The sequence below is a fragment of the Myotis nattereri genome (genome assembly GCF_964212035.1).
Source record: "Myotis nattereri genome assembly, chromosome: 16".
In the NCBI taxonomy this organism is placed as follows: domain Eukaryota; kingdom Metazoa; phylum Chordata; class Mammalia; order Chiroptera; family Vespertilionidae; genus Myotis; species Myotis nattereri.
Genome location: NC_138091.1, coordinates 33,617,213 through 33,639,751, shown reverse-complemented (window position 1 = coordinate 33,639,751; position 22,539 = coordinate 33,617,213). Strand labels below are relative to the sequence as shown.

The 22,539-nt window shown below is 40.9% G+C and overlaps 1 protein-coding gene across 1 annotated transcript in view; it reads right to left on the bottom strand.

The window, feature by feature from the left end:
- The window catches only part of ACACA (acetyl-CoA carboxylase alpha), a 220,053-nt gene that overhangs the window by 92,854 nt on the left and 104,660 nt on the right, over nucleotides 1–22,539 (bottom strand). Inside the window, 6 exon segments of the mRNA XM_081108776.1 lie at nucleotides 1,906–2,052; nucleotides 3,747–3,902; nucleotides 10,959–11,162; nucleotides 14,466–14,621; nucleotides 15,809–16,024; nucleotides 17,074–17,115. Of these exon segments, the coding sequence (XP_080964902.1) occupies nucleotides 1,906–2,052; nucleotides 3,747–3,902; nucleotides 10,959–11,162; nucleotides 14,466–14,621; nucleotides 15,809–16,024; nucleotides 17,074–17,115 (921 nt within the window).

Here is a 22,539-nt window from a genome sequence, read left to right as displayed (position 1 = left end):
CTACACACAGCGGCACAAAAGTCTACTTCAACTTTGTGTGCTAATGAGTATATACCTACTCTTGTCAAAATTCTATGCATCCTTCCTCTCTAGCTTCTTGCCTTTTCTATTTCAAGTTGTTAGATTAAAAGAACTCCTACAAGTCTTATACTCTCCATCTGGTCCTTGATTGCATCCATCTTAATACTAAATCATCTACTTTGGCATCATCTGGTGGACTTATTGAAACAGCCATACACCTTATACGTATAGGAACATTTTTTATAATTTACTGCATAAAATGAAAGCAATTGCATATTATCTCCAAAGGTCTACCCAGCCTGTGTTTATGGTGAACACCAGGTAAAGATTACTCCTTCTAAGGAAGGAGATTTTTCTAGGATTATTATCTAAGGTTGAAATAAAAACGTATCTTTTTTTAGGTTTATGACTACTATCATTGCTGGACATAGGGAGTTGGGCAGAATATGACTTTATATCATTATTATTAGTGCACAATAGGAGAAAGGTCTCCAAGGCTAGAAAATGCATTCTTGAATAACTATAAGCAATGGGTTCTCTATTACTTTCTTTTATGTTGAAACCCCTGGTTCTGAATGAGTCCCTTTAAGAATATATTTACCAACAAACAACAAGTGTTGGAGAGGATGTGGAGAAAAAGGAACCCTTCTGCACTGCTGGTGGGAATGCAGACTGGTGCAGCCACTGTGGAGAACAGTATGGAGCTACCTCAGAAGACTAAAAATGGAACTCCCATTTGACCCTGTGATCCCACTCCTAGGAATATATCCCAAGAAACCAGAAACGCCAATTAGAAAGGATATATGCACCCCTATGTTCATAGCAGCACAATTCACCATAGCTAAGATTTGGAAACAGCCTAAGTGCCCATCAGCAGATGAGTGGATTAGAAAACTGTGGTACATATACACAATGGAATACTATGCTGCGGTAAAAAAAAAGGAACTCTTGCCTTTTGCAACAGCATGGATGGAACTGGAGAGCATTATGCTAAGTGAAATAAGCCAGTCAGAGAAAGATAAATACCACATGATCTCACTCATTTGTGGATTATAGAGAACAACATAGACTGATGAAAAAGGACAGACCCAAAGACTGAGAAACAGCAATCAGGCTATCAATCCCCAGAAGGAAAGTAGGGGAGGGCGGGGGTAAGGGGAAGAGATCAACAGAAGGACTTGTATACATGTATATAAGCCAAACCAATGGACATGGACAACGGGGGGATGGGAGCATGAGTTTGTGTGTGGGGGGGAGGTTGGGGGTTAAAGGGGGGGATGAGGACACATTTGTAATACCTTAACTAATAAAAAAAAAAGAAAAAAAAAAAAGAATATATTTACCATGCTCACAATAGCATCAGATCAAATTACCTGAGCATAAAATAGATATCCAAATAAAGAAAAACATTACACAAAAAACCAGTACTTTAAATGCTCTTATTATAGAAAATGTCAAAAATTTCAAACATATACAATAAGTGAGAAAATAATCTATTTCGTATCTATCATCTACCTTCATTAACAACTCATGGCCAATCCTGTTTCATTCATATTCCCACATTCACCTCCCATTATTTTGAAGTAAATTCTATATATCAGATCATTTCATCTGTAGTTATTTTAGTATGTATATTTAATAGAAAAATACTTAAGAAAACAAAATTGTAATATCATTTTTAAATAAAATAGTATCATTATCACACCTACAAAATTAAACAATAATTCTGTAATAACCAGTTAATGTTCTCTCTCTAAAGAATTCTACCAATAAGACTGCCTACTACTTGGATCTGAATTAACACCATTTAATGACCATCCCATGAAAAGTTGATACTGGTGGGCACTGAACTAAGAAAGGGGGGAAGGGGACTCAACTACTTGCCTCATTTCCTCCTGGTAGCCTGTTCATGTGGACCAGTTGACCTTGATCATCCAACACGAGCTCAGTGTAGGTCAGTATGTCAGAAGGCAGAGGGGGTGACGGAAGGAATGCTTGAGTGGACATAGACTCCCAGAGTTTGATCAGGGACTAGTGAAGGAGAGAAGTTTTACTAATCAATGACAATAAGAATTTCAACATATATAAAAATGAAAAGATTTGGTTATTCTCAGTTAAAATATATTTGTTATTGCCCTGGATGGTGTTGCTCAGTAGTTGTATGACTATTTGTAAATGCACATGTCAATTCTGCTCAAATATGAGAAAAAGATAGCTACACTTACCCATTTAGAAACCATCATGATTTCCATTTCCATCTTCCTATTATCAAAACAAGTGCCTCATGAAATGGGAACTTGTTGTTTCTTTGTTTACCTCAAAGCAACATTTAAAGACAATATGACTTATTCATATTTAGATGTCCTCATCACTATGCTTATATGTCTATTCTACAGGAAGAATTATATAGAATGTGATTTCTACTTATAGCATTGGCATGGGGAAAGAGAACCAACACTCAACTTTTAGACTAACAATGCCAGTGATACTGAATGATGGTAGCTACATTTCAACAGAGAGAACTTGTAAATAAGTAGTTACATAAGAAAATCTCTTGTATTTGTGAATAATACAGGAATTACAGATAGACTATTTACCAAGGCCACATATATTACCTTAGTAAAACTTAAATATGGTAATACTGGTGGTATTAACTAGAAAATTTCAAAAAATCCTTTATTCATAGATTTTTTTAAAGGACAAATTTAGTATTCTTTTGACACCGTATTTTTTATCTGCTGCAATTTTTGCTGGTGATATACTTTTCTTGCCTTCTATTGATGGAAGAAAAATCTGCAGCACAGAGATGATTCACCATACAGATCAAAGGAATTTATTCTCATAGAGAGCAGTGGTTCTCAACCTTCCTAATGCCACGACCCTTTCATACAGTTCCTCATGTTGTGGTGACCCCCAACCATAAAATTATTTTCGTTGCTACTTCATAACTGTAATTTTGCTACTGTTATGAATCATAATGGAAATATCTGATATGCAGGATGTATTTTCATTGTTACAAATTGAACATAATTAAAGCATAGTGATTAATCACAAAACAATATGTAATTATATACGTGTTTTTCGATGGTCTTAGGTGACCCCTGTGAAAGGGTTGTTCGATCCCCAAAGGGGTCGCGACCCACAGGTTGAGAACCACTGATATAGAGGGTAAGATTCATATTTTCTCATGCTAGTTTTTATTCAGCTATAATAAATCTCCCACAAAAGAACTGATACTTTAAACTGTGTACCATGAACTCTATATCATATATTTGTATATGTTATCTATACTGATTCTCATCATATTAATCTAGGCAATGAGCTAGAGAGACTTGGGTTATCTTGGAAAACAGAAAAATGAGAACTAGAGTTTCCAACCTCTTTAATATCCATAATTTGAATACAGGCTTAGGAAATATAGACCTGAACATAACTCCTCACACAGGTCATTATAAACTACCATCACAGGCATGCAGTCTCAGTTTACTCTCATCTACTCATTAGAGGTTCCGATCCTCACTATTTCTTCTGTTAATTCACAAAGAACCACCCAAAATCTAAGTTGGCAGTCACCAAATCCCAAATAAAATAGAAATGAGAATAGTGTCAAGATATTTCCTGCCCTTTAGAAGTGCATCATTCCAGTCTAAGCTGCATCTGATGGAGAGTCAAGAAAACCTTGCCTCTTTGGAATAGGTCAGAGCCTCCCAGTTAGCCACCGTTACCTGTCGAAACATCTCTGGGATATCATATATGTATGTTGTCCCTAAGGACTGTGCCTGGAACCTCTTTGATTGAAGCAGGTCTTTGGTCACATAGGGAGTGTTGATTAACATTCCATGCAGTGGTCCCTGTTTGTCTCCATATGCCTGAAACATGATCTGCAGGAAAAAGAGGATGGCATGAGGCGTTGAGACAGAGAAAAACATCAGAGAGCAGCCTACAAGGGCTTTTTTAAATAAAAGTTATTTCTTGAAACACATTTTTGGTGGGTTGAGTAGCTCAGATATGCTTCTTAACATCGAGTACATGGTGCTCTCACCTCTCTACAAATTAACCAACTACAAAACTGGTATGTAGCCAACTGTACACGACTGGCTGCTTTCACTTCTGGATTTGTTGAAATCAATAGGAAAGCACAGTGTAAATTTCATATTTCAGAGACAGACTGACAATGCTTTCCTTCTAAAGTGATTTGAATCCCACATATTCAGAAATGAAGTATATGTCAACTAACGCCAGTCTGAGCAGTGCTCTAGTATTTAAGTTGAGAAACAGCAATGCACTAAAGAGACTTCTATTCTTTCCCCAATGGTAGAAGGCCAGGTCAGGCTCTGCTGTATCATTTATGCTTCAGTCTATTTGACTAGAAGGTGCCTCATAAGTATTATTAGCCACAGAAAGGCTTCAAAGATTTCTGTTACAAGTGAATTTCACCCATCCATGTAGCTAGATAATTCTTATTAGCTTAAAAGACATAGTCTGTAGTAAAATGTATATTTTATTAAATGATATATGCATCTATATAATATGTACACACACACACACACACACACACACACACACACATATATATATTCCCCCAGAACACCATGTCTGCAACTAGTGACTAGCTCCTGCAATACTTACACTGTCACATAATGAAATCACCACAGGAACTTTTAATCATTTTAACTCAAATATTTCTACAAGAATACTTCATACTCCATACATTTGGTTTTATTTGTTTATCAATATTTATAAGGAATGCCATTATTTCTATTCAATTAACATTTATTGTGTAACAGAGGTTATATGACACTAAACTAGGCACTTTATGCATGAATACACAAAATCCAGATTCCCAATTCAATAAACAGAAATGGAGATTAGTGTGTAAGGGTATGTGTATCTATCCACATATCTATTCAGGCCTAATATATATAAGCTTAAGTCTACTATTAATGATTAGATTTGTGAACCTGCTGTACAGGCATAAGAGAATTAACCGCTTATCTAAAAACCATGGGTATAATTCAGCTCAGTGAATCCTTAGTTCCTTAGATCAGAGGAACAAGTGAATTCTGCCCACTTGTCAAAAAGGTCCTATTTGGGGCAAAACTTGTCTTGGGTGCTCAAAACCGCACAAAATGGAGTTCCCAGCCCTCTTCCAAATGACCAATGGTGAGTCACCAGGTGGGAGGTAGAATTAGCAATGTCTTAGGAATGTGAGAGATAGAAATAGTAATGTCTATTATTTCAGAACTAGAGAGCCCAGTGCACGAAATTCGTGCACTTGGGGGTGGTCCCTCAGCCCAGCCTGTGCCCTCTGACAGTCTGGGAGCCCTCGGAGGATGTCCGACTGCCGGCTTAGGCCCGCTCTCTGCAGAGAGGCTCCCGCCACCATCACTGTGCTTGCCAGTTGTGAGCCCGGCTTCTGGCTGAGTGGTGCTCCCCCTGTGAGAGCACACTGACCACCAGGGGGCAGCTCCTGTGTTGAGCGTCTGCCCCCAGGTGGTTAGTGCACGTCACAGCGAACAGTCGTTCTGCTGTTTGGTTGATTGGTATATTAGGCTTTTATTATATAGGGTGAACTGAGCTGTACACATAAAACATATCAATAAAGGTGAATTTAAAATGTATACTTCTGCCTTACACTACACATTGGATATCAATTGACATGTAATGGATTACGCATATCTCTTCTCCCCACAAATAACTACCTGACATGAATATTCATTACAGCTGATACCACAAAGATTATACATAGAAAGTGAAACAGAATGAAACTCATGCCAGTCAACCTTGCTCCTTACTGTCAGAAAGAATAAATGATGTGCCAAAGTAAGAGGTTGAGAGTAATGGATAGCACTAGAAGGCTCTGAATAATCAGCTCTATTAATCCCATTTTCTACTATAATGCACATAATTAAAAATTGGTAAAGTATATGTTTTATAAGTTCATGAAAATATGTACATACTTAATATATCACACACTTTTCACCAGAGGCCTTCAAAAGAGCTTCTCTTGGAAAACAAACTCTGATCCCCGACAGTCTGTTCTCTTAGAGCCCTGTCCTTATTTTATGATGGCAGAATCATAATACTACAGAGAAACTAATTATTTGTCTTCCATAATGATATAGATTTCGAGAATAGAGATCACTTTTTTTTGTATCCACACTGCCTGACACACTATAGGTGGTTAATAAATGTTATATTAATGAACAAATGAATGAATGACATGCATGGTTCTATATTATTTTAAATTCATACAATGACTCACTAGAGCAGTGGTTCTCAACCTGTGGGTCACGACCCCCTTGGGGGTTGAACGACCCTTTCAAAGGGGTCGCTTAAATACATCCTGCATATCAGATATTTCCATTACAATTCATAACAGTAGCAAAATTAGTTATGAAGTAGCAACGAAAATAATTTTATGATTGGGGGCCACCACAACATGAGGAACTGTATTAAAGAGTCGCGGCATTAGGAGGTTGAGAACCACTGCACTAGAGCAAAGAAAGGGGAAAAACAGATCGTCAATAAGCACCAGGTAGGCATTAGCAGTGCCAGAATTGGGGTGGAGGCTGTTTTTCTTGTGGGTTCCCCCCAGTTCACAAGGCAGTGGCTGTTGAACTCTCTCAACTGAAGTGCCTGAGGGAGACCTGCTCTTTCAGGGCTTCCTAAATATGCAGGACTCATGGAAAAAGAGGTTCTTCCTTAGGTTAAAGGTAGCTCATTCATTCATTCAGATACGTATTGAGTGCTTATTTTGTGCCAGGTGGTATAGTAAAGCCTGATTGAAGGCTTCTGCGCCCTTTATGTCCCTGTGTCACCACCAGCCAGCATGAGGGAAATCTAAGAGCTTTCTGATCAAAGAAAGGGGGGAAAATAGTTATAAAGAACAAACTTATTTATCATAAACACTGAAATCTCAAGAGGCCATCTTATTTTTCACAAGAATAGACTTGCCTTGAAGCCATTGTAGAAGTTAATTAAATACATCCCTACCCCTGAAAAGCTTTGACTGAAAATGTCTTTAAGATTGCCCTGAAAAACATCAAATGCAGGAAAAATTATTGAATACTCTTTTCCTGGCTAACCCCTCACACTCTTGTGCACTTCTCACGGGACAGATTTCTCTGACCATCTAACTTGTACTCAAAGCACAAAATGAAAGGTCACTCTGACATCTATCCAGCCTCAGAGTTTTAAAATTCATCATCAAAGTACTGATAAAAATGTCTTTTCTTGCCTCTGTTCCAGGATTTAAAAGGAAACAGATAAAAACAAGAGACATATAATCTCTTCCTGGCACCCAATGCATAGAATAGACTGAAACTTTTGAGTACACATACTGGAACAAGTTCAACCTTTAAACAAAAGACATGTACTTTCCAAGTTCAGTCCAAAGTCTTGAAATAAAATCTCAATTCATAAAAAGGCACAAGCAATGGTGAACTAAACTAAATTCAGTATCACAGCAAATGGCCCAAATATTTAGAAACTAAGGTGGTAAAACAGACTAAAAAGGAATTCTGTTATCACAGGAACAAACTACTAAAAAAAAGTCACTTCCCATTTTCACATTCTCAATTTTTCTACCTGAAAAATGGTTAAAGTTTGCACTTTGCTCTTTTATAGACATACTAGAGGCCCGGTGCATGAAATTCGTGCATGGGGGTTGGTGTGTGTCCCTCAGCCCAGCTGGCACAATCTAGGACTGCTGGCTCCCAACTGCTTGCCTGCCTGCCTGCCTGATTGCCCCTAACCATTTCTGCCTGCCAGCCTGATCACCCCCCTAACCAACCCCCTGCCAGTCTGATCGACACCTAACTGCTCCCCTGCCGGCCCGATTGCCCCTAACTGCCCTCCCCTGCTGGCCTGGTCGCCCCCAACTGCCCTCCCTTGCTGGCCCGGTCTTCCCTAACGTCCTCCCTTGCCAGCTTGGTCGCCCCTAAATGCCCTCCCCTTCCGGCCTGGTCACCTGTAACTGTCCTCCCCTGCAGGCCTGGTTGCCCCTAACTGCCCTCCCCTGCTGACCCGGTCCCCCCTAACGTCCCTCCCTTACCAGCTTGATCGCCCCTAACTGCCCTCCCCTGCCAGCCCGATTGCCCCTAACTGCCCTCCCATGCTGGCCTGGTCACCCCCAACTGTCCTCCCCTGTAGGCCTGGTCTCCCCCAACTGCCCTCCCCTGCTGGCCCGGTCTCCCCTAACATCTTCCCTTGCCAGCTTGGTCGCCCCTAAATGCCCTACCCTTCCGGCCTGGTCACCCATAACTGCCCTCCCCTGCTGGCCCGGTCCCCCCAAACTACCCTCCCCTGCTGGCCCGGCCCCCCCAAACTGCCCTCCCCTGCTGGCCCGGCCCCCCCAAACTGCCCTCCCCTGCTGACCCGGCCCCCCGCAACTGTCCTCCCCTGCAGGCCTGGTTGCCCCTAACTTCCCTCCCCTGCTGGCCATCTTGTGGTGGCCATCTTGTGTCCACATGGGGACGTCCATCTTCTGTGTTGGAGTGATGGTCAATTTGCATATCGCCTCTTTATTATATAGGATAATACTCCGAACTCTTTGAAGATAATGTGTATAAATGGAATATCATAATGGTTAAATATGATAAAAATCACTCCTTGATATTGTTCAAACTATTATGTTGAAATTTTCCTTCTTTAAGATAGAACTTGGTGACATATTTCAACAATTCTCCTTTCCTTACTTGCCAATGAGTGGTCTAACTAGGTTGAAAACAGGAAGGACAAATCAGATCAGAAAAGATGAGACTGCTCAAGTAGCCCTAGAGCCTGCTAAGGTGAGCCCCAAATTACACAATTACTTCTGGAGTTAGTTAGGTTCACTTGGCATCTATTAGGGCTCACCAATACATGACGGAAGGTTGGAGGTTTTAACACCCACTAGAGGCCCGGTGCATGAAATTCGTGCATTGGGGCAGAGGGGGTGGGGGGGTGTCCCTCAGCCCGCACTGCACCCTCTCCAATCTGGGACCCTCGGGGATCAGGCCTAAACCGGCAGTCAGACATCCCTCTCACAACCCAGGACTGCTGGCTCTCACCCGCTCACCTGCCTGTTTGCCCCTAACTGCTTCTGCCTGCCAGCCTGATCACCCCCTAACCACTCCCCTGCCAGCCTGATCGACACCTAACTGCTCCCCTGCCGGCCCGATTGTCCCCAAATGCCCTCCCCTTCAGGCCAAATCACCCCCAACTGCCCTCCCCTTCAGGCCCGGTCACCCCCCAACTGCCCTCCACTGCTGGCCTGGTCGCCCAGAACTGCCCTCCCCTGTCGGCCATCTTTGACCACATGGGGGCAGCCATCTTGTGCAAGGGCGTGACAGTCAATTTGCATATTATCGCTTTATTATATAGGACTAGAGGCCCGGTGCACAAAAATTTGTGCACTCGGGGAGGGGGGGTCCCTCAGCCCGGCCTGTGCCCTCTCGCAGTCTGGGACCCCTCGGGAGAAAACGACCTGCTGGCTTAGGCCTGCTCCCGGGTGGCAGAGGGCAGGCCTAATCCCTAGGTGCTGGCGCTGGTCGGGCTCAGAGCAGGGCCGATTGGGGAGTTGGGGAGCTCCGCCCTGTCACGCACAGAGCAGGGCCCATCAGGGGGTTGGGGAGCTCCCCTGTGTCACGCACAGAGCAGGGCCGATAGGAGAGTTGGAGCACCGCCCCCTGTCACACACAGAGCAGGGCGGATCAAGGGGTTGGGGCGCCGCCACTCTCACATTCAGGGAAGGGCCGATGGGGAGGTTATGGTTCTACCCCGTGACACACAGAGCAGGGTCCGTGGGGTGGGGGGGTTGGGGCGCCACACCCTGTCACACACAGAGCCGCAGGGCGACCAGGGGGTTGGGGAGCTCCCCCCTATCAGGCACAGAGCAGGGCCGATCAGGGGGTTGGGGCACCTCCCCCTGTCACGAACAGAGCAGGGCAGATAGGGAGGTTGTGGCCCCGCCCCTTGTCACACACAGAGCTGCAGGGCGATAGGGGGTTTGGGCGCTGCCCCTGTCACGCTGATCCCGGTGCCGGGAGGCCTCAGGGTTCTGCTGATCCCGGTGCTGGGAGGCATATTACCCTTTTACTATATAGGATAGAGGCCTGGTGCACGGGTGGGGGCTGACTGGTTTGCCCTGAAGGGTGTCCTGGATCAGTGTGGGGGTCCCCACTGGGGTGCCTGGCCAGCCTGGATGAGGGGATGATGGCTGTTTGCAGCTGGTCACACATCCCTCAGGGTGGGGGTCCCCACTGGGGTGCCTGGCCAGCCTGGGCGAGGGGCTGAGGGCTGTTTTCAGGCTGGGACTGAAGCTCAACTGCTCCTTTTTTTCTTTTTCTTTTTTTATTCTGGGCCAGCTTTAGCTCTGAGGCTCCAGCTCTGAGGCCTCTGCTGCTGAAAGAAGGTATCTGGTTTGTTTAGGTTCTATAATCGAAACTCTGTATCAACTCCAGCTCTGAGATCCCGGCTAGCTGAAAGCAGGTTTCTGGGGTTTTGTTTAGCTTCTATATTTGTAACTATGTTTCTTAAACTGCAAGCTCAGAGGCTGGCAAGGCAGGCGGGGAACGTTGGTTTCCTCCGTCACTGAAGCAATCAAGCCTCATGTTAGTTTCAAGCTACCTGGCTGCCGGCCGCCATCTTGGCTGGCAGTTTATTTGCATATCTCGCTGATTGGCCAATGGGAAGGGTAGCGGTCGTACGCCAATTACCATGTTTCTCTTTTATTAGATAGGATGATTAAGAACATAGGCACATCTTATGAGGCAAATGAAGTTTTTCAAATTCATGCAATCGTTTAACTAATAAGAGGACAAGCCTACTAGGTGAACCAATCAATGGGATTCATGAGTTTGGGTCTTCTATATCAAGTGCAAGTGGCTTATCCGTAGGACCAAATAAATGCTTTGAGGAGATCTCAAAGTTTGACTAGTGCTTCACTACTGTACCTGTGCTGTCCTGGAGTCAGTCACTTCCTTGTACAGGCTGATGTCCAAGTAATAGCCAGACTCGTTTGTCAAGAAGAGGCGGATGGGAATTGCTTTTCCGGTTGGTGTCAGCCGAATGTTGATTTTCAGTTCTGCCTGGAGGACGCGTAATTTCCACAGCCGACTTCCATAGCGCATTACCATGCTCCGCACAGATTCCTCAATCTGACACACACAATCACCAAGCACAAAACTTAAAAACCTGTAACTAGGACTTGTTTTAGGTCTGCCCATCTTTGGGAAAGGAAGAATGGAACAAGATAATGGTTTCTCGAGATGTGTATCGAGATGTGTACATGTATTCCTTATAAAAAGTCGTATAGTTTCTCCCCAACCCTACTTTTGCTTAGATAAGTCAGGAACAATTTCATGCTGGCCTGTTGTATGAGTAGTTTTCTATAGCTAACAACACCCAAATATGTGCAACTCCTTCCCCCTTTTCCAATTACATTCATATTCTATCTCAAAGGTCTGCAATATCTAAAATTACAAGCCATGGGATTTAAGAGGAAGCCCCAAATAAGAATAAAATCTCTAGTTAAATAGCTATTAAGTAGCATTTATATGCATGGTAACTATGTTTCATTGCACTTTCAGGACCTTAAATCAACATAGCAATTACCACCATGAACTTTTTTCCATACATTTTATTAAACTTTATAATATATGTCTCTTGGTAAATTGCACAAATTAGAAATAGGCAATTTGTAGGTGGTGCTAGAATGTTTTCTCTAAACAGAGCTCTGAAGCTTGGTCATTGCCAAGTCCAACTGGGATTTAAGTATATGAAGCAGATGTTCCCTAGTTTCCCTAAGCTTTATACCAAATCAGTTTAGTGTTTCTAGTTTTCAGGGTCAGGTAAGTTATTTTAACCCTACAGCCTTAGGTGTGATTTCTTATTGATACACTAGAGCAAAAACATATTTTTCCAACATGGCTGCAGGCAACTGGACATACTACTCGAAATTAATGTTTCTTAAGTGAAGTATCTTTCTAAAATGCTTTCTCAACTCAGAAAACTCTGAAAAATAACTCACATCACCCTTCTCTTGTGGTTTTTCAGAAGTATGTGCCACTCCTGCAATTTGTTTCTGCACCACAGAATTTTAAGTTAAAATGGGTTTTAAGGAGTTAACTTACCTATCCCCACAGTTGCTTATTAACCAAGTGATATTTATCCATTCTTTTCTCAAGGGAACAAAAATCAACATCTCTCTATAAAGGAAATTAACAACTACCTATGATCAGAAAGGCAGAGCCAGGGTATATGGGTGTGTGGAGTAGAACAGAGAGGTTGATGTAAAAACTCAATGAGAAACTGTAGGCTAAATCTAAAAATATATATAGTTATATAGTGTCCAGGCCATGTTTAAGTCTTTCAGCTTCATCCGTCCCAGAATGCTTAGGGAAACCTTTGCTTAAACTATATGATGAGACTTGGTACTCAATGAATTGTCCTATCCTAGGCTTTCCTGACAGATAAAGCAACTGATCAATAGCTTGGAGTCTTGAAGAAAAAAAGTAGAAAAAGATTTTTCAGGTCTTACATACTAAGTTCAAAAAGCAAAAGTCTATGCCTACAATTGATCTTGAGAAAGGGGTATGCCCAGGTGGTGTGGCTCAGTGACTGAGCATCAACCTATGAATCAGGAGGTCAAGAGTTCCTGGTCAAGGCACATGCCCAGGTTGTAGGCTCAACCCCCAGTAGGGGGCGTGCAGGAGGCAGCTGATCAATGATTCTCTCTCTCATCATTGAGGTTTCTCTTCCTCTACCTTCCTCTCTCTTTCAAATCAATAAAAACATAGTTTAAAAAATAAATAAAGAGGTCTATACTGGTTCTCCAATCCAATTCCAGATATGAAAGAAAAAAGTTAGAGGGAGCAGCAGCAGAGAGCAGCCTTCTATGGGATAAAAGGTCAAGTATGGAATCACTTTGTTTTCCTTCCTTAAGTTATATGGAATGCATTTTAGAACAGAGCCTCAGGGAAGAAAGCATACACAATACTTGTGAAATTCCTTATTAGCCAAATTTTCTACCTGTGGAAAAATACTAAATACAAACAGGTTAGATACTTGGGAAGGTATATTACATCCCTAAGCCACGAGCTAAGTAACATTTAGTACGAGGCAGTAATTTTGCCAAAATGCCCAATAGCAAGTTAAGTACTCTAGATGAGAAATCCTAGGGAATTATATAAGACTACTGTCACACTCAGGACAGGGCCGATGGGGAGGTTATGGCTCTACCCCGTCACACACAGAGCAGGGCCCGTGGGGAGGGGGGAGAGGGGGTAGGGGCGCCGCACCCTGTCACACACAGAGCCGCAGGGCGACCAGGGGGTTGGGGAGCTCCCCCCTATCAGGCACAGAGCAGGGCTGATCAGGGGGTTGGGGCACCTTCCCCTGTCACGAACAGAGCAGGGCAGATAGGGAGGTTGTGGCCCCGCCCCCTGTCACACACAGAGCCGCAGGGCGATAGGGGGTTTGGGCGCTGCCTCCTGTCATGCTGATCCTGGTGCCGGGAGGCCTCACAGCTCCGCTGATCCCAGTGCTGGGAGGCATATTACCCTTTTACTATATAGGATAGAGGCCTGGTGCACGGGTGGGGGCTGGCTGGTTTGCCCTGAAGGGTGTCCTGGATCAGGGTAGGGGTCCCCCCTGGGGTGCCTGGCCAGTCTGGGTGAGGGGCTAAGGGCTGTTTTCAGACTGGCAGGTGACTGAAGCTCCCAACTGCTCCTTTTTTTCTTTTTTTTTTATTCTGGGCCAGCTTTAGCTCTGAGGCTCCAGCTCTGAGGCCTCTGCTGCTGAAAGAAGGTATCTGGTTTGTTTGGGTTCTATAATCGAAACACTGTATCAACTCCAGCTCTGAGATCCCGGCTGGCTGAAAGCAGGTTTCTGGGGTTTTGTTTAGCTTCTATATTTGTTACAATGTTTCAAACTGCAAGCTCAGAGGCCGGCAAGGCAGGCGGGGAACGTTGGTTTCCTCCGTCACTGAAGTAAGCAAGCCTCATGTTAGCTTCAAGCTGCCTGGCTGCCGGCTGCCATCTTGGCTGGCAGTTAATTTGCATATCACCCTGATTAGCCAATGGGAAGGGTAGCGGATGTACGGCTAATTACCATGTTTCTCTTTTATTGGATAGGATAGGGCTGCTATCATGGCAAATATCATTATACAGATACCAATGGAGGAAGTGGAAAAGTTTTTATTTTTTTGTACTGATTATGAATAAATAACCAGCAAGATAAATCATACCACCTTTATTCCTGAGGTCTGCTTTTCAAGGCTATAGCAAATTTCTGACACCACCCCAAAAACCAGTCTTATAAGCATTCTGTAAACTTTAAATATCAAGGGCTCAACCAGCTAATCAAGAGTGCCTGTGTCCAGGTCTTAGTGAAAATAAATATGAATGAATCTCACTGCTTGCGTTTGCTACTTCTGGGAGAGAAGCTAAGAAGAAACGTACCTTTGATGGATCCATGATGACCGTGGGCACAAAGTTGAGGAAGATGTGGTTGCAGTCAGTACGAACATTTGTATTATTAAAAGCGACTTCCAACTCATCCATGGCTTCCAGGAGCAGCCGCTCCCCTTCATTTTGTAGATATTCAAAAGAAGCTTCCTATGCAGGAAAAAATCAACATTAATGTGTTTTAAGAGGCAATAATGAAATGGCTATTATAATTACTTAAGGCCCAGCGGTTCTCAACCTGTGGGTCGCCAACAATGAAAATACATCCTGCATATCAGATCTTTACATTACGATTCATAACAGTAGCAAAATTACAGTTATGAAGTAGCAACGAAAATAATTTTATGGTTGGGTCACAACATGAGGAACTGTATTAAAAGGTCGCGGCATTAGGAAGGTTGAGAACCACTGAATTAAGCGGTGGTATGTCATGAATCATAAGGCACCTGCTAGAAGTGTGTTGACCTTTCTCCCTAGTCAACCCAATAACCACAGGCAGCAGGGGCAGGCAAGGTCAGATTAAGAATTCCTGCAGCCCTGGCTGGTGTTTCTCAGTGGTTAGAGCATTGACCCATGGCCCAAAGGGTCTCAGGTTCAATTCCTGGTCAAGGGCATGTTCCTGGGTTGCAGGTTCAATGTCTAGCCCTGGTTGGGGCGCGTGTGGGAGACAACCAATCGATTTGTCTCTCTCACATTGATGTATCTGTCTCTTCCTCTTTCCCCCTCCCTTCCACTCTCTCTAAAAAGTCATGGGGAATAAAAATATCCTCTGGTGAGGATAAACAAAAACTAAAAACAAAACCAAACCAAAAAAAGAATTCCTGCACTCTTCCTTCTGTCTCTTAGTGTATCATTTCCTTCCAATAGGTGGGGATACTGGAATCCCAATAGGGTTACACCTCACATATGCCAGAGCAGTTTAGAAAGGTTATGGCTAGGGGATGTACTAATAACTAACACACCAGGAAGCACCTTGCTATGTAGAGAAACTACCCTTCCTTTAGACAAGTTTACAATGGGATCACTTCTAACTTGTCTCACTACCCTCTGTCATCACCTAACTCTCCTGTGATTTTCTGTTAATATGCTTTTCCTTCTCTCAAGTGAGAGTTACTATGATTCCATTACCAAGGAAATTCAAATGAAAGGGGGAAAAAGTTTGTTATTATATGGAATATTTACTTCTGTAAGAAAAATGATTCTCAGACTTCTGCTGGATATTAGAGAGTTAGATGAACAAGAGCTTTGACTCAAAAAGAGAAAATCTAATTTTGAACCATGACTGTTCCTCTGTCCCTTCCCTCAAGGATAACTTCCCATTAAAGTACAGCACCCACCTTGGTGACCAGATCAGAATGTCTGATGATCGCACGGACAAAGAACCTATAGTCTGTCACTTCTGTGCCCACTTCCACTTTGGCTGCCCCAAGATACAGGTGCATCTTGTGATTAGCACATGGAATGGCAGTGAGGTCAAAATTTCTCATCCGGTTCAGCTCTAACTGGAAGGCGAGGGCAGGTTCCAGGTGACGATAAATACGATCCTCCTCAAACTGAGCACAAGAATTGGAGAAAAAAGAGCCCACCAGAAGTGGTTACAGAATGATATTATGAATGCGTACTTGTGTAAAAGAGATGCTTAAAAATAAAAACATAAGCTATGATGTGCTGATGAACAACAAAAATGGTCTACATTCAAGGATAATGCTATAGCTTACATAAGGTTAGGCGCTAAAAAACCTATTTAACTTCCCAAGCTTTCATCATTTATGCTTTTACAAGTGATGATGCTTTCCATTAAAAACAAACAAAAAAATCAATTCCCCTAGAACTCCTGTAGCATTTAATATCTTTATAATTTTTTTTTTTAACAATGAACTACAAACTGTTTCACATTAATAACTACTTCACATACCATTGTTTTGGTTTTACCCACCTAGTCTAAAATGCTCATGGGCAAGACCCATGTCTTATACTCTTATAATTTCTGGCACAATACAAAGGACACAGTAAATACTTGACAAATGAACATTATATAATTTTTTAAATAGAGGTATTTGGCTTTGAAACATCCTATATATACATATACATATATATACGCATATGCATATACATATATATATATATATATATATATATACATGCACACACATATCTTAAGAACTATATTTACATTTAATATATTTTTTTGCTGAAATTAAATTGTTTTTCCAGAGTACATGTCAATTGAGTGAATCGTAACAGGAAGAAACCAACACAGTCTGAAAGTCTGTATTTTAAAATTTGAAAAACTGTAACTCTGAATATAAACTGTAGGTGATGAGAATAATCCTACTAAGTGTAGCAGTCCTTTAATATCACATCAAAAGCATAAGGATGATTTTGAAATTTATTGCTTTCTTGGGTAGGTCAGTATATTCGATTATTTCCTAAACCAAACTCTTTCAGAAGACAGTCTTCTTTCGTTCTAAGATACATGTAAGGCAAAGGGAAGCACAGATTCAATTAGAGAGAAAAATGGCAAAGATATGCCATTCTTAGACTTGGAAGGAAAAAGAAACATAAAAACAAAACAAAACAGAGGGAAGGAATTAGTTCTTACCTTATCCCTTGCTCGGAACGTGAAAAATTTAGGGAATTCTCTCTGTGTTAAAGGAAGGGGAAAATGTATCAGTCCTTCATAGATATGGTTCTTCGGGGATCAACACATAGTACAGAAGCACTCAAGCATCAAAAGACAGTTTCTTAGAAAACACAATCCTTACTGAACCTTAGCCTAGGGAATGTGAATGATCCTCTGGGTAACCATCACTTTGACCCCACTTCCACATTTGAGAATCACCACACCATTAACCTAACTTCAATAGTTACCCTCTCTTTTTTGGGGGGTGGGGGGGAGCGGGGAATCGTATTTTTTCATCTCCCAAGTGAGAAAAAAAAAATTCTTCCTGGGTGTTGCTCTTGGCACAACCTGGCAAATAAAACCAATATACTCTCTAAGCTTCTGCACTGCAATAGCAGTTATTGGACTGATTTCCCAAGTTTCCCCTTAAGAAACTCTTAAAATGAAACTAACCAGAAAGCATAAAATCCCCAATCCATGTGTCTTCCTCATTCACTCTCAAATCAATAATTTGAAGGGTTTAAACAATAACGTCTGAAGACAAAAGTAAAGATGTTACTTTGGTCACTACCACTACATGTGTAAGAAAGAATGGGGTGGAACTAGTGAACATAGAATCATTTGGTCTTACCGCTCTTTTACAGGGCATTACAAAAGAAAGCAACCAATTTACTAGAACCTTATTAATTAACAAAGATGAATTCAATTAGCAGAGTCCATTAGTTTCTGAAATTTAACTTATTAACTCCAAATACCCCTGTTTCTCGGATGGGAAGCTCTATTGGTGGTGTTAGAGTCAAGTCATTACTATGTGCCTCTATAGGAGGTTTCATTAGGCATCTTCTTCATTATGAGTGCAAGATAATCAAACACTCATTGGGACAAGGCAGAGAAACCAGGACCAGCTGCATAAATGTCTCTCAATGAGCTTTAGGAACCATGAAGGAAACATGAGCTGAAATGAAAGCCTGCTAGGTGGCAGGCGCTCCCATGTGTTGTCCCCTTGAATGCTCTCAACAACTTCTCGAGGTTAGGTATCCATTTTACAGCTGAGGAAGCCATGACCAAGTGATATGCCCAGTATCAGAAACCTAGAATATGAACTTGGGTCTCTTCATGCCCTTCATCTCTACCACACTACTTCTCACCCCTCTATTTTTGTTATAATCCAGATTCAATAGAAGTCTTCTCTTTAAACAGAAGTTCTTTTTTTTTTTTAATTTAAAAAACAAAGCAAAACTCATCCTGAAAAGTTGTGTTTCATGAATTTACTGAAAACTTATTAAATACTTTCCACAGGTATTACACCTCACCCTCACATTAACTATAGCTTGCACAGTTAGTAAACCTTCTTATATTTTTCTTGCATTTTAACTGTAAAGTTGCATTTAACAGGCTTCTAGGAGCTTGTTTAGCAAGCCTGGTAAACCCCCTATCCAGGCTTAGGTCTTTAAAAGTCTTTTGAAAGTGAATTTTACACAGCACTGATATTTTACTAATGGTGTTTTCATTCTAAGTAATTCTCTAATTCCCCTGAATAATTGTAAAGAACATGGGGATGACTTCAAGGTTAAACAGAAAGATGTTCAGCTGCATTGTCAGGAGGGTATATGCTCAGGGCTTTATAGTCTCATTTTTGTTTTATTCTTGAGAAATATGGCTTTCAGAGCACTACCTAAGGTAACACAAATCAAAAAAGGAAGGGTAACAAAATACTTTCATGAAAATTTCTGAAAGGAAAGTGATGTACTAAATACATATTTAATCTAATTGTTAAGACAGAATAGAAGAGTGTGATAAACATTAATTAATTAAAATATTTATTCAGTACATCATTTATTTAAATGACTATTTTCCTTCAAAAACGTAACAATAGAAACCAAAAAACACTTTTTTTTTTTTTTTTTTTTTTTTTTTTTTACCGCTTAAACCAACTGAAAATATTTGTAGTAACTGAAAGGTATGAAAAGCAAACAATTTGAATAGAAATGCCTTTATTACAAGTAATGAAAGAGACTGACTAATTCTTGGCAGAGGTGGGAATAGACCACCAATAAGAAAAACCACTTTCATTAAAGTTAGCTAAGAAAAGGTGTTATGAGATAATATCAGCAAACATTTTTTGAATAAATTTTAGCTCTACAGAAAAATCCTCAATTTAAGCATAAAGCATTCAGAACAGGAGAGTAAGAACTTCTGTGCAATGGGACAGCAGGATTAATGAGCAATTCTTCAAGTCTGAGGACTTTTATAGAAAGTCACCTCTTTTGGCATTCACACACACACAAACAAAAATCACAGGAATACAGAAAAACACAGAAAAAAAGAAATACAAAAGTCTGATCCTATAGTTTTAGTAAATTCCTTCATCCTACTTCATCCTCATATTGCCAATTTTTCCACTAACTGCATTCATGCTTATTCTATCACTAATATAATTGCTTTCCAGACATTCTACTAGTGTTATGGGCAAATATCATGATTGAATGTACACAAAGAAAAACCCTCTGAGTGTGCTGGTACCAAAAAACAAAAGAATGCAACATTTCTCAGGAAGAAATTATACCCCTGCTGTGTTCTAAATCAGCCAACCATCATCAAGACAATCAAAATAATTTGACTAAATTAGCCAATCAAGACACCCTGCAAATCAGAGAATGTGAAAACCTGCAACAGAAAACATCATAGCTGATTATGATACTAATAATCGTGTTAAAAACCTAATGAGATGAAGAAATTGAAAGCTTGCTGGTGCAATTCTCTTTTACCTCAACATGCTGAGAACTAATTATATAGACTGTAATTAAAACAAAAACCCAAACCAAACCTTCTGAAAAACTAATAGTTGATCCACTAGCAAACAAAACTACCAATTTTTTTTCCGCTTTATTGAGATATAGTTGACATATAAATTTTTTTTAAAGAAATGAACTACTTAACCATGATAACTCTTTTCAATAGTGGGCTCTTCCTTCCAAAACATTTCATTTTAAAGTGCGAGTTATTTACATAAAATCAATAAAAGTGCATCTAGGCTATTTATAGCAGAATTTTAAAAATCTCATGAAATCTTACAAACAAGAATCAAAAGGAAACTTTACAGATGCAAAACTGATTTAGAATCTCACCAGCCACCTAATACTCTTGCTTAGGTGGCAAAGTATAAGAAATCCTGAAAATGTACATTTTAGTATTCTTAAAAACACTTTGCTGAAAAAATATGGAAACTTCAAAAAGTATAATACTTATATTCCAGTTAAATAGCACCTTCTGCTGCACGTTTTGGGACCTGAAATGTGAGTGAAACGAACACTTAATACTACATGAATGCAGAGAGCTGCAGCTTTCATAGCTGCAAAAATTCAAAGCCTGTTCTTTGGCTTTCAAGGTTTCAATATTTTTTTAATATGAAGAAGATATTTATAAGAATAGGCTAATTTTTCCTCAAATGTTCTGTTATTATAGTAATGTTAAGCAGTTATTCAAATCCCATGATAGGTACTTGATTTAATTACATGGTCTGGAAATAGACGACACCAAGTGTCCTTAATGCTGACAAATACTGCCAGCTCAGAACAGGCTTCATGTAGAGTCAAGAGACTAAGGTAGCAGCAAGCATTCCAGTGGGACTGTGGAGATTAAACATCAAATTTTTGGAAATGCTTATAGCCTTCACTGTATCTGAAAAAACACTTAACAATATACCCACTCTCTAGGAACCTCTACTCTGGCCCTCCTCATTTACCTTGTTCTGGTTCTGAAATGGTCTGAGAGACAACTATGCAAAAGTAGAGCTGCTTCATCCGCACCAGCCAATGTTGTTCTTGAACCAAACTTGGTAACCTTCCTCCACTCCTTGCCCCCTCATGTACGCTTGCTTTCTCTCTTCTATTCAATAATATAGGGATTTCACAGTGTGGAACAGGAGAGACTGCGTACATCACAGTGGATTACTAAGAAGCCAGAGAGATCAAGGGATTCATCTCTAACACTCACAGAAAGCTTCCTCTTTTTCACACTACACTAACTATGGGGCAAGCACACATCAGATGACATGACAAAGGCTAAGCACCCTTCATGAATGGCAAGCTACCACCAGCAGAGGAACTTACAGTAACACCATGGCAGTGAGCCCTGGATTTGTACAGCTCCTGCCAAGGGGTCCTGGCTATTGTAGATTCTGGATGGAATTCAGTAATAGTTGCCCTTGCCCCTTGTGTAACCACTAATCATTTCTAAAGGGCCTAACATAAAAATAACCCAACTCCTCTGCCATTCAATGCTTCAGAGAAAATCTAGTCTCCACCTTAATTTCTCTAAGTTCTAAAGCAACCTTTTCTACATTCATGACAAATTATGTCACTTGGTAATATAACCAATTTCCCACTTGATGTCACTATAAATAGGAACTGGACCATGATTCCTAAGAAAGACCCATAGCCGGGCTCATTTCTAAGTAGATTTTGCCTGTACATGTCCCTCTTCAACCTAAATCCAGAAATATTAGAACAGAGAGGGAAAACATGTTTTAAAGCCATACACACACACACACACACACACACACACACACACACACTCACTCACTCACTCTAGGACATGACATAGATTTAGCAGTAAGACAGGATATATTTCTTTTCTATGTATAAAACACACTAAAAAATGCCCGTAATAATTAATTGCTTTGTCTTTTAAAAATTTTTAGTAGAGAGTTTTATCATGAAAATGCTTATTATGGGAAACCAGTTCACGTGCTATAAACATGAAGGCTCCATCTGAACCACTAGGAAAAAGGAAAACAATTTTACAAATTCAATATGATTCTCCAGAAAAATATAGTATCCCAAAGACAGTGAAAAAATAAAAATCAGGATAAAGTTTAAGAACCTAGCCCAATACTCTTCCCAAATCCAGGGCCTGGCTCTGGCATGTCTACCTTAGCTCTGAACAGCATCCACCGGCCACAGTATTTATTCAAGTCTCTCATATTCTATCCCCAAGTATCAATTTTATTCTCTAAGCTTTGGATTTTTCTTCCTAAAGCTCCAGGGTTCCCTTTAAGCTCCTCATACTTCTTCACTGTCTCCAGTTTCCTATCTAAAGTTATTGATTGATATGCATCTGTACTCTGCTTGGCTTCCTGACATCAATAACATAGGAGAGTTGTGTAGTCCACAACACTTCCTAGAGCATTTCAGAGAATCTTAGCTCTTTAGTTTGCAGGGTAGACTCTCTTGTTTCTCTATAGACTAAACCAGCGATTTTCAATCGGTGTGCCACAAGAATTTTTAAAACATGCAATAACTGACTATTTAGTCAGGGGCACTGACCTCTTTTCCCTTAGATTGTTAAATTAAAAAATGACAATAGCCAACCCTACAGTAGCCGTTCGGTGTGAATAAATCAAAATTATAACCATTTTTTGTCATATCAGCAAAAAACATATTT